This window comes from Salmo salar, chromosome ssa16 (genome assembly GCF_905237065.1).
Source record: "Salmo salar chromosome ssa16, Ssal_v3.1, whole genome shotgun sequence".
NCBI classification, from domain to species: Eukaryota; Metazoa; Chordata; class Actinopteri; order Salmoniformes; family Salmonidae; genus Salmo; species Salmo salar.
Genome location: NC_059457.1, coordinates 60,619,814 through 60,633,211, shown reverse-complemented (window position 1 = coordinate 60,633,211; position 13,398 = coordinate 60,619,814). Strand labels below are relative to the sequence as shown.

At 41.6% G+C, this 13,398-nt stretch overlaps 1 protein-coding gene across 1 annotated transcript in view; it reads right to left on the bottom strand.

The window, feature by feature from the left end:
- Positions 1-835: 835 nt before the first annotated feature.
- Positions 836-13,398, bottom strand: part of LOC106574339 (transmembrane protein FAM155A) — a 70,090-nt gene continuing 57,527 nt past the window's right edge. Inside the window, exons 2-3 of the mRNA XM_014150201.2 lie at positions 7,599-7,770; positions 836-4,194 (exon numbers count right to left, since the gene is read on the bottom strand). Coding sequence (XP_014005676.1) covers positions 3,866-4,194; positions 7,599-7,770 — 501 coding nt within the window. The 3' untranslated portion in view covers positions 836-3,865. The remainder of the gene's footprint in view (positions 4,195-7,598; positions 7,771-13,398) is intronic.

The window sequence follows — 13,398 nt, the reverse complement described above, 5'->3', positions numbered from 1 at the left end:
CTTTTCCCCCTCAGGAGACTGAAAAGATTTGGCATGGGTCCCCAGATCCTCAAAAGGTTCTACAGCTATATAATAGGCGGTGTCAGAGGAAAGCCCATAAAATTGTCAGAGACTCCAGTCACCCAAGTTATAGACTGTTTTCTTTGCTACCGCACGGCAAGCGGTAACGAAGCGCCAAGTCTTGGACCAAAAGGCTCCTCAAGAGCTTCTACCCCAAAGCCATCAGACTGCTGAACAATTCATAAAAATCGCCACCGGACAATTTATATTGACCCCACCTCTTCTACACTGCTGCTACTCATTGTTTGTTTGTTACCTATGCATAGTCACTTCGCCCCAACCTACATGTTCAGATTTCCTCAACTAGCCTGTACCCCTGCACTCTTAGCGGTGCCCCCCTGTATATAGCCTTGTTATTATTATTCATATTGTATTACTTTTTATTTTAGCCTAGCCTTGGTAAATATTTTCTTCTTCTTGAAATAAGCATTTCACGGTGAAGTCTACACTTGTTGTATTCGGCGCATGCGGCAAATACATTTTCCTTTGTTAACTTTGCACCTGGTGCAGATGCAGAGTAAAACTGGCCCTGGAAGTTTACTTGTTTACCAAAAAAGTGTCAGGTGACCGCTTTGTTGTTGTTGTTATTGTTTGAATCCTAGATTGCCCACTTACCACAGAATGTTGGCCAAATTCAATTGGTCTGGCTATAGGCCTATAGTCAGGTAACCGTGGTCAGTGGTACGAAATAAAATACAATCCAAAAAATGCAGACAACAATCATATTTGACATAGTTTTATTTATTTTCAACAAAATTGTAATAAATGTGGCTGCATTTCTCTTATGTTCAAAAAAGATGATGACTTCGAGATGCATTATAAATTATTTCATCAAACTCTTTTGTAGAAAAAGAAAAGATAATTGCACTAAAGCATCTATCGTATGATAATATGACAATAGTAAGATAAGGTATCTGTGTTTTTTTTAAATATATTTTCATCATAATTCCCACCTTTTTCTTCATTATTTTCCTTGCACACATCTATCACACCTTTTCCCAATCTTCTCTCTCCTACTGATCTGACTTACAATGCTGTAGACAGTTCTTAACAAGGTCCAACTTCAAACGAAGTACAACATTAAAAGGCTTTATAAAGCATACATAAAGTACTCATAAGCACTACAAACTGTAGATGCTTATAAAGCCTTTACAAGTTTTAGTTTGTTTGAAGTGAGACCATTAACAGAAAATGCAACCAAAAACAAGAAAAACAAACACAAGAAGCTTTCCCTAAATAGAAAAACAGAAAAATCTCCAAGAGGTGGACATCTTGAATATCTCACTTCTCTAGGACATATTTACACCAGTAAACACTCCAGTTGTTCAACTGAAGTACAATGCATATGGCATAATATCATTCAACATAGTTTTATTTTTTTCTTCCGAAAAATAATTACACAACCATTGTGCAGACAAACTCTCTGTTGAATCACAAAAACATCAGTTGTATCACAACCATTGTGCCAAATGTGTTGTACATCAGTTGTGCAACTTGAGTATGTACGGGGCCAGACAGGGGTAGGACATCTGCATAGATCCACAAGGTTCAGATCATGTTTGGGGGAGTTTGTGGGAGGTTATTTCTACAGAGAGGGGGTTACATCCGCTGCTGTCTTTTGGGGGAATAGTGTAAAGGTGAGGGAAACAATAAATTAATGTTGTTCATTGATGGCTATAAAGAACAGTTCATTCGATGAGTGTCTGTGAGAAAATCAACTGTTACGAGAACCTAAGGGGAAAATAATGTGAATAGGCTAAAGCACATAGACTTTCAGGGTGAAGTTTTCCCTAGGTAAAGATCTAGGATCAGTTCCCCTCCCCCAATTCTAACACCTTCCATTAGTGGGTCAAATGCAGAACTGACCCAAGACCAGGGTCTTGAGGAAACTTCACCCTAATCGTCAGATTGATGTCTTCATGCCCGAGTACGATTGACTTCAGAGTTATTCCGGCAGTACTGATTATATGTACGTGTAGAAAAAACAAAGGTGCCATAATATGCGCTACTCAGTTGAACGGGAAGGATAAGACAGGGATGTCAAGGTCAAAGGTGAAAGCATAAGGAGCCTATCAGATTTCTTCCCCTATGTGCCATATCAATGAGTACCGGTTAGCAGCAGTTACACCAACGGAATGAAATGCAGTATGTAGAGCCAGCCCTTGAGAACTCCTTACCCTCACACAAATGCCTACTAGCTAAGGCCTTAGCTCTGTGTAAAGATACAAGGTGATTATCTTGGTCACAATGATAATTAGGTCAAATAGAGACAAAGAGGAGAGGGTATGTATGTATGTATGATCCATCCTGGGTTCAAATTGTGTCTGTTTTCTGTCAAGAGTGTTGAGCATTTGATTGAGCTTGTCTGGAGATGAGATGGGCAAGATTTTCAGATATACTTTTGGGACAATCCCGTTGGTTACATTGTGCCAGGCAAGCTCAATTGAGTGCAGGTAAAATATTTCAAAGAGAACAAATACTATTTGAACCCAGGTCTTGTGACACCTCTCCCACTGTGTGAAGAGAACTGGCACTAATGTACTGGTATGATGTACCAGAGCCTTATATTGAGAAATATATGAGTCAAATATAAAAGCCAAACATACGGTTCTTGGATGTCCTGCTTTAGAAAAACAGAGTCAATCTAAGCCAACAGGTCACTTGATTTGAGGTAAATTGAGCTTCGTTAATCCGACGTCCCCTTTGGGCCCATCACATACAAACACATGGACACAGGATAATGAGAGAGAAACTTATTGGCTCAAATAATATGAACTCGGAAGTACACTGAAGCCCATCGGTGGGAAAGTTTTGAATCGAAGTGACAAGACCTCCACTTCTACCCTATTCACACTACTGAGCCGAGCTAAAACGAGATGAGCTGTACTGTACTTCACTGGCCTGGTTACATGCAACCGTGTAAAGAAAATAATCCAAGCGAGCACAATACGGTTCAGGTCGGCAAAACATTTTAAAAAGGTATACTACACCTGCTCTTCACTGGCTCTGTATTAGAGTTATATGTACTGCCATGAGAGAACCCTGTTATGACTGATATGTTCTATGTATCCACCAGGACAGGGGGGATCAATTAGTGTTTACTCTTTCTGTTTACATTTACATTTACATTTTAGTCATTTAGCAGACGCTCTTATCCAGAGCGACTTACAGTAGTGAATGCATACATTTCATACAATTTCATACATTTTTTTTTTCTGTGCTGGCCCCCCGTGGGAATCGAACCCACAACCCTGGCGTTGCAAACACCATGCTCTACCAACTGAGCTACAGGGAATGCCTGTTTGTGAGTGTTTGAGTTAAGAATATTGTTAGCATATCCAAGAGCAGCTAAATGTTACTGGTTAAGAGAGGGGTGGATAAAAACACACAGGTTGGTGTTACCTTTTTCAATATTCTCTGCCTCTTATATGTTCTAAGACAACCCACTCACATTCCAACAAACTCCACAAACAACTGAACCAGGAGGACAAAAAAAAAAACGATATAGTACATCCTGAAGAAACAAGAGACTGAAAAGGTGAACTCGGGTTTAGATTGACACGGTGATATGATATTGATCCTTTGGTCTGAGATGTGTTCGCCTCACCACATGACTAAAATTCCCAGCATCCTTTGCTCCAGGTAAATTGCCCTCACTTCCTGTGGCCCAATGAGGATTCGACAGTACATACCAGGGACCTTCCAGGGTTCACTCTGAACAGAGAGCCAGAACTGGTCAGAACCGGTTTTGCAACTCACTCATTCCCAGATAAAACCTAGAGTTTTTTTTTGCAAATTTTTTCCATTATTCCTCACCGGAGGAGCTTTCCTCCAGGGGGAAAATGACTGCCACACCAACGACCCCAGTGGAATTGTGGGATGCGGTGGTAATGGTGACTACGGTGTGCAGGAGAACAAAGACCAGCAGGCACAGCTTCAGCCGGCCGCTGCTGCTGCACAGTCTGGTGGGTGTTGCGGCCGAGGTGACTGATGTCGACGCCCCCTGTTGGTGATGGCAGGAGGGAGTTGGAGTCCTTTTCAGCGTCCCACGAGAACGGTTGTCCGGTTTAGAGTCCCACCGGACGTCGCAGCACTCTGCCTGGCTGTTGGGCTGCCCATGGCTCCCCAGTAGCCCTTTGGGGGACAAAGAGAGTAGTGGGTAAACACTGATATAAGCCATAGATGCTCATGTCTCTCTGCATCCCTCTCATGCATCCCTGTGTGTCTGTATCATCCATGCCTGTGTCTGATGATGATGACAAACCCAATTTCCCCAATACCAATAAAGTGTATTCATTCATTCAGATGACCCACAATAAGCTAAATAAATGACCTAGTTCCAGCCATTCTTGCAGTGTGGTAATGCAGTGTTTTGTTGAATTGTATCACCAAAAAAAGGCAGATGACCATGTGCATGAGAGCATAAAACCAGTCAGTATGCACGTTTATCCCAGTCTTCATATGACTCAACTATCAGTATCATTATGTCATATGCTGTATCAGAACCTAACAATAATGACCCTTTATTGAACTCTAAATGAAAAAATACGTAAGGGACATTTTGTAGCGACCCCATACTGCAGCACGGTAAATATAATCTACACTGCTGCCCTCCAGGACACTTACAGAGCCCGATGTCACAGGAAGGCCAAAAAGATCATCAAGGACAACAACCACCTGAGCCACTGTCTGTTCACCCTGATACCATCTAGAAGGCGAGATCAGTACAGGTGCATCAAAGCTGGGACCAAGAGACAGAATCTATTTTTCAATCTCAAGGCCATCAGATTGTTAAACAGCCGTCACTAACACAGAGAGGCTGCTGCCTACATACAGACTTATAGATAGATCACTAGTCACTTTAATAATTCCACTTTAATCATTTTTACATATCTTGAATTACTTATCCCATATGTACAGTTGAAGTCAGAAGTTTACATACACTTAGATTGGAGTCATTAAAACTCGTTTTTCAACCACTCCACAAATTTCTTGTTAACAAACTATAGTTTTGGCAAGTCGGTAGGACATCTACTTTGTGCATGACACAAATAATTTTTCCAACAATTGTTTACAGACAGATTATTTCACTTATAATTCACTGTATCACAATTCTGGTGGGTCAGAAGTTTACATACACTAAGTTGACTGTGCCTTTAAACAGCTTGGAAAATTACAGAAAATGATGTCATGGCTTTTCTGATAGGCTAATTGACATCATTTGAGTCAATTGGAGGTGTACCTGTGGATGTATCTCAAGGTCTATCTTCAAACTCAGTGCCTCTTTGCTTGACATCATGGGAAAATCAAAGGAAATCAGCCAAGACCTCAAAATAACAATTGTAGACCTCCACAAGACTGGTTCATCCTTGGGAGCAATTTCCAAATGCCTGAAGGTACCACGTTCATCTGTACAAACAATAGTATACAAGTATAAACACCATGGGACCGCGCAGCCGTCATACCGCTCAGGAAGGAGACACGTTCTGTCTCCTAGAGATGAACGTACTTTGGTGTGAAAGGTGCAAATCAATCCCAGAACAGCAGCAAAGGAACTTGTGAAGATGCCGGAGGACACAGGTACAAAAGTATCTAAATCCACAGTAAAACAAGTCCTATATTGACATAACCTGAAAGGAAGCTCAGCAAGGAAGAAGCCACTGCTACAAAACCCCAACACAAAAGCCAGACTAAGGTTTGCAAATGCACATGGGGACAAAGATTGTTATTTTTGGAGAAATGTCCTCTGGTCTGATGAAACAAAAATATAACTGTTTGGCCAGAATGACCATCGTTATGTTTGGAGGAAAAAGGGGGAGGCTTACAAGCCGAAGAACACCATCCCAACCGTGAAGCACGGGGGTGGCAGCATCATGTTGTGGGGTGCTTTGCTGCAGGAGGAACTGGTGCACTTCACAAAATAGATGACATCATGAGGAAAGAAAATTATGTGGATATATTGAAGCAACTTCTCAAGACATCAGTCAGGAAGTTAAAGCTAGGTCGCAAATGGGTCTTCCAAATGGACAATGACCCCAAGCATACTTCCAAAGTTGTGGCAAAATGGCTTAGTCAATGTATTGGAGTGGCCATCACAAAGCCCTGACCTCAATCCCATTGACAATTTGTGGGCAGAACTGAAAAAAGCGTGTGCGAGCAAGGAGGCCTAAAAACCTGACTCAGTTACACCAGCTCTGTCAGGAGGAATGGGCCAAAATTCACCCAACTAATTGTGGGAAGCTTGTGAAAGGCTACCTGAAACGTTTGACCCAAGTTAAACAATTTAAAGGCAATGTTACCAAATACTAATTGAGTGTATGTAAACTTCTGACGCACTGGGAATGTGATGAAAGAAATAAAAGCTGAAATAAATCATTCTCTCTACTATTACTCTGACATTTCACATTCTTAAAATTAAGTGGTGATCCTAACTGACCTATGACAGGGAATTTCTACTAGGATTAAATGTCAGGAATTGTGTATTTGGCTAAGGTGTATGTAAACTTCCATCTTCAACTGTATATACTCTATTTTTATACCATCTATTGCATCTTGCCTATGCCGCTCGGTCATCGCTCATCCATATAATTATATTTATATATTCTTATTCCATCCCTGAGATTTGTGTGTATTAGGTAGTTGTTGTGGAATTGTTAGATTACTTGCTTGATATTACTGCACTCTCGGAACTAGAAGCGGAAGCATTTCGCAACACTCGCAATAACATCTGCTAACCATGTGTATGTGACCAATAAAATGTGATTTGATTTGATGTCACGACTTGTGTAATCTCTCTTCAAATCAACTGCCAGTTTACACTAAAGGAAGACATCAAATGAGCATCAGAAAATGAGGATCTCAAAAGGCAAAGCCTACCATTTAATCGCTGACGCACAAGTAATAGAAAAATATCAAAGGCTGTTCTTATTACGGTATTGAAATACTTAACATTTTTGGGGCTGGGGGAGGAAATGACAGAGCACCCCACTGAGATCAAATCAGGACAGGGCAGGTCATGTTATTCTGGTTCTGTCTTGATCACTGTGGAATATTAAAATACTACCCTGGAGTTGTACCCCATCACAGTGACTGTCTCAGCAATACACTTTACACTGAGCGGGAAGTGTCATTGATTTTACTAATGCTGCCTTATATGTCCACTAGATGTCACCAGTGACAAGTACTAGAATTCATTATTGGCTTGAGTACCAGAGTTCAAAACCATACAACTTTATCGATACCACTGAAAAGTAATTATACAAGGGATCATCAGGGGCACAAGAGCACAATTAAATATATCCTGCAACATACAATTCCATCTAAATTCCTGTCAGTGGACATAGGAGTGCAAATAAATTCCTACAATTAGTACATTTCAAAATTAATTGACCCAAGCCCATCTATCCTAGATCCATGGTGCATCTCTGCTAAACAGCATAGCCCTAAAGTAGATATATACCCACCTGTATAAGCTGTGGCTACAAATCACACTTGATCGATTGACTGACTGATTGATCAGTCCATACCACCACACCCACCTGTACATATGAAGCTGGGGCTTCCTCCGTGGATGAGATCGTCGTTGTCCGGTAGTATGAAGGGACACCTCTGCTGAACCTCCAGGCAGTACTGGAGACAAGGTACTGTCCTTCCACAATGCCTCTGTGTGGTGGGGAAATACTGTGCACACAGCCACGGTTTGTAGGCAACCTGAGAGGTAGAAGATAGAGCATGTTAGTTAAACCAAATGAAACCCATATGTAAATTCAAACAACTTAAAGGGGAAGTTCAGTTTTAGCACATCATAAATAAGCAAACTATTACTTTGACATCAAGACTAAGCTATGTCTGTTCAAAAACCAAGATCTCAGTTGTCTTCTGTTTGGCTCTGAATGTTAGTAAATAACATCCATCCTATCTTCAAAACCAGAGATTTTTCAGTACACATACAGTGGGGAGAATAATTATTTGATACACTGCCGATTTTGCAGGTTTCCCTACTTACAAAGCATGTAGAGGTCTGTAATTTTTATCATAGGTACACTTCAACTGTGAGAGACGGAATCTAAAACAAAAATCCAGAAAATCACATTGTATGATTTTTAAGTAATTAATTTGCATTTAGTTTTACCACCCATGACCAGCTTTGAAACCAGATTGCATAGCGGAGAAGGTACGGTGGGATTCGAAATGGTCGGTAATCTGTTTGTTAACTTGGCTTTCGAAGACCTTAGAAAGACAGGGTAGGATAGATATAGGTCTGTAGCAGTTTGGGTCTAGAGTGTCACCCCTTTGAAGAGGGGGATGACCACAGCAGCTTTCCAATCTCAGACGATACGAAAGAGAGGTTGAACAGGCTAGTAATAGGGGTTGCAACAATTTCGGCAGATAATTTTAGAAAGAGAGGGTCCAGATTGTCTAGCCCGGCTGATTTGTATGGGTCCAGATTTTGCAGCTCTTTCAGAACATCAGCTATCTGGATTTGGGTGAAGGAGAAATGGTGGGGGCTTTGGCGGGTTGCTGTGCCGGGCAGTTGACCGGGGTAGGGGTAGCCAGGTGGAAAGCATGGCCAGCCGTAGAGAAATGCTTATTGAAATTCTCAATTATAGTGGATTTATCGGTGGTAACAGTGTTTCCTAGCCTCAGAGCAGTGGGCAGCTGGGAGGAGGTGCTCTTATTCTCCATGGACTTTACAGTGTCCCAGAACTTTTTTGAGTTAGTACTACAGGATGCAAATTTCTGTTTGAAAAAGCTAGCCTTAGCTTTTCTAACTGCCTGTGTATATTTGTTCCTAACTTCCCTGAAAAGTTGCATATCGCAGGGGCTATTCGATGCTAATGCAGAACAGGATGTTTTTGTGCTGGTCAAGGACAGACAGGTCTTGAGTGAACCAAGGACTATATCTATTCCTAGTTCTACATTTTTTGAGTGGGGCATGCTTATTTAAGATGTTGAGGAAGGCACTTTTAAAGAATAGCCAGGCATCATCTACTGACGGGATGAGGTCAATGCCATTCCAGGATTCCCCGGCCAGGTCGATTAGAAAGGCCTGCTTGCAGAAGTGTTTTAGGGAGCGTTTGACAGTGATGAGGCGTGGTTGTTTGGTCGCAGACCCATTACGGATGCAGGCAATGAGGCAGTGATCGCTGAGATCTTGATTGAAAACAGCAGAGGTGTATTTGGAGGGCGAGTTAGTTAGGATGACATCTATGAGGGTGCCCGTGTTTACGGATTTGGGTTTGTACCTGGTAGGTTCATTGATAATTTGTGTGAGATTGAGGGCATCAAGCTTAGATTGTAGGATGGCCGGAGTGTTAAGCATGTCCCAGTTTAGGTCACCTAGTAGCACAAGCTCAGAAGATAGATGGGGGGCAATCAATTCACATATGGTTTCGAGGGCACAGCTGGGGGCAGAGGGAGGTCTATAGCAAGCGGCAACAGTGAGAGACTTGTTTCTGGAAAGGTGAATATTTAGAAGTAGAAGCTCGAATTGTTTGGGTACAGACTTGGATAGTAATACAGAACTCTGCAGGCTATCTTTGCAGTAGATTGCAACACTGCCCCCTTTGGCAATTCTATCTTGGCGGAAAATGTTATAGTTAGCGATGGAGATTGCAGGCTTTTTGTTTGTTTTCCTAAGCCAGGATTCAGACACGGCTAAGACATCCGGGTTGGCAGAGTGTACTAAAGCAGTGAGTAAAACAAACTTAGGGAATAGGCTTCTAATGTTAACATGCATGAAACCAAGGCTTTTACGGTTACAGAAGTCAACAAATGAGAGCACCTGGGGAGTGGGAGTGGAGCTAGGCACTGCAGGTCCTGGATTAACCTCCACATCACCAGAGGAACAGAGGAGAAGTAGGATAAGGGTACGGCTAAAGGCTATAAGAACTGGCCGTCTAGCACGTTTGGGACAGAGAGTAAAAGGAGCAGGTTTCTGGGCACGATAGCATAGATTCAAGGCATAGTGTACAGACAAAGGTAAGGTAGGATGTGAGTACATTGGAGGTAAACCCAGGCATTGAGTAATGATGAGAGAGATATAGTCTCTAGAGATGTTTAAACCAGGTGATGTCATCGAATTTGTAGGAGGTGGAAGAACATGGTTGGTTAAGGCATATTGAGCAGGGCTAGAGGCTCTACAGTGAAATAAGACAGTAATCACTAACCAGGACAGTAATGGACGAGGCATATTGATATTAGAGAGAGGCATGCGTAGCCAAGTGAACATATGGGTCCAGTGATTGGTTGGGCTGACTGGGGACACGGCGATTCAGACAGTTAGCAGGCCGATGTTAACAAGCTAACAGTTAGTAGGCCGGGGCTAAACAAGCTAGCAATTAGCAGACCGGGGCTGGCAAGCTAGCAGTTAGCAGACCGGGTTAGCAAGCAAGCAGTTGGCAGACCGGGGCTAGCAGTTAGCAGACCGGGGCAGGCAAGCTAGCAGTTAGCAGACCGTGGCTAGCAAGTTAGCCTTTGGGGGACGTCGCGATGGGGGTAAGTCTGTTTTTGCCTCTTCGTGCGGTGACGTCTGTAGACCAGTTGTGGAATTAGTAGGGTTCCAAGTAGCTCTAGATAGCTAGCAGGCCGGTTAGCAGAATGGGCCTTCAGCGGACGTCGCGCCTGAGGGGCCTGTTGGAATCCTCGGCCAGATTATGTCGGTATTCCAGTCGTAGAGGATCAGTGGGGTTCCATGCCCCGTACCGGCAGTAGAACGGTACAGATATTGTAGCCCAGGAGTGGGCTTCGGTGGTAGCACAGGAGCCCTGGCCGAGCTAGCTTCAGGCTAATTGGGGCTTGCTCCGGGATGGAAACGCTAGCCAGGAGTAGTCACCCGGGATTGTGGTTAGCTAGTTGCGAAGATCCAGATGAAAATGTTCAGAGTTTGTGGTAGGAATCCGGGGATGTGGGGGGGGGAAAAAATAAAAATAATAATAGGTCCGTTATGCTCTGGTTTGAGTCACGTTGTTCGAACTGGCGAGAGCTTTCCGAGCTAAAGGTTAGTTGATGACCGCTAGCAATGGTTTGCTGACTGATAGCTGGTAGGTAGTTAGCTGGCTAGCTTCAGTTGAGGGATTCCAGATCTGAAGTAAATAGAAATACTTTAGAAAAAAACAGATCCACACCATATTGGGTGATGTGATTCTACTGATGATTCTACTAATTACTGTTCAGCAGGAGAGTATTTAGAAGTTGAGGTTTAGGAAAATATTATTAAAAAGATATGCGAAGAAAAAGATGTAAAAATGTACATACAAGGGACACGACAGGACAAAGATGTCTGACTGCTACGCCATTTTGGAAATATTGTAATGTAATCCACCCATGACATGTGACTAAATCATATTTGTTGTAATTAGGAGTGCTTTGATTTAATTAAAGTATCTCGAGGAGAACAAGGAGTTGTGGCAGTGTGCCATAGCTGAGCTATTTTGGTAAGTACAGAGGCAAGGTTCCTCTCATACTACTTGTACTTATGTCCTTCGTCTTATACTACTTTCATACTTACATGATACCTAAAAGGAGTATATGAAAACAATATGAAAAGAATAGCAGAAGGTATAGAGTTACAAAATTCCAGTAACTTTCCCAAATTTTCCCAGTTTTCCCATAATACTGGTTGGAGATGATTGGTATTAGGAAGGAAAAAGCAGGAAGTAGCTTATGGCAATCCTCCTTCTGGAAAACTGGGACATTTTTGGAAAGTTACTGGAATTTTACAACCCAAGGAAGGCTGGGTGTGGTTGCTGCCACATCACTTTCAAATGTCCAATTATGCAGTATCAGAACCTAAGGAAAGGAAGAAAATTATTTTGAATTCAATGATTCTACTAATTACTGTTCAGTACATTGTATTTGGAATCACCTGGGCCTGTGTTCATAAAGCTTTCCGTTCTTCAGTTCTCCTACTCTTGCTGCTATTACCTATATACAACCAGCAGAGGAGAATGTCTCTTCCTAATTTATCCTCAGGATGAGGTTCTCTGATACCCAGCCAAGCCCCATAAAGTATGACGTTTACATTTGACATTACATTTTACATTTTAGTCATTTAGCAGACGCTCTTATCCAGAGCGACTTACAGTAGTGAATGCATACAAGTATACGTTAAGGACAGTAGGCCTATAACGTGACTCTCAGATGAGGTTAAAATTCAGTTAGAAGCATTCGATTTTGCAATGGCATAGGCCTACATTATTTTGGATTTGTGTGCCCTTGAGAACTTTTCACGCTGAAACATAATGAAATGTTACGCAGTAGAGGTCGACCGATTCTGATTTTTCAGCGCCTATACCGATTATTGGAGGACCAAATATATATATATATATATATATATACATATATACATATATACACACACACACACTTACAACAATACTGAATGAACACATTTTAACTTAATATAATACATCAATAAAATCAATTTAGTATCAAATAAATAATGAAACATGTTGAATTTGGTTTAAATAATGAAAAAACAGTGTTGGAGAAGAAAGTAAAAGTGCAATATGTGCCATGTAAAAAAGCTGATGTTTAAGTTCCTTGCTCAGAACATGAGAACATATGAAAGCTGGTGGTTCCTTTTAACTATGAGTCTTCAATATTACCAGGTAAGAAGTTTTAGGTTGTAGTTATTATAGGACTATTTCTCTCTATACCACTTGTATTTCATATACCTTTGACTATTGGATGTTCTAATAGGTACTTTAGTATTGCCAGCCTAATCTCGGGAGTTGATAGGCTTGAAGTCATAAACAGCGCAATGCTTGAAGCACAGCGAAGAGCTGCTGGCAAATGCACGAAAGTGCTGTTTGAATGAATGCTTATGAGCCTGCTGCTGCCTACCACCGCTCAGTCAGACTGCTCTATCAAATCATAGACTTAATTATAATAACACACAGAAATCCGAGCTTTAGGTCATTAATATGGTCAAATCCGGAAACAAAACGTTTATTCTTTCAGTGAAATACGGAACCATTACATATTTTATCTAACGGGTGGCATCCATGAGTCTAAATATTGCTGTTACATTACACAACCTTCAACATTATGTCATAATTATGTAAAATTCTGGCAAATTAATTACGGTCTTTGTTAGGAAGAAATGGTCTTCACATAGTTCGCAACGAGCCAGGCGGCCCAAACTGCTGCATATACCCTGACTCTGCTTGCACAGAACGCAAGAAAAGTGACACAATTTCCCGAGTTAAAAGAAATTAATGTTAGCAGGCAATATTAACTAAATATGCAGGTTTAAAAATATATACTTGTGTTTTGATTTTAAGAAAGGCATTGATGTTTATGGTTAGGTACATTGGTGCAACGACAGCTTGTTAA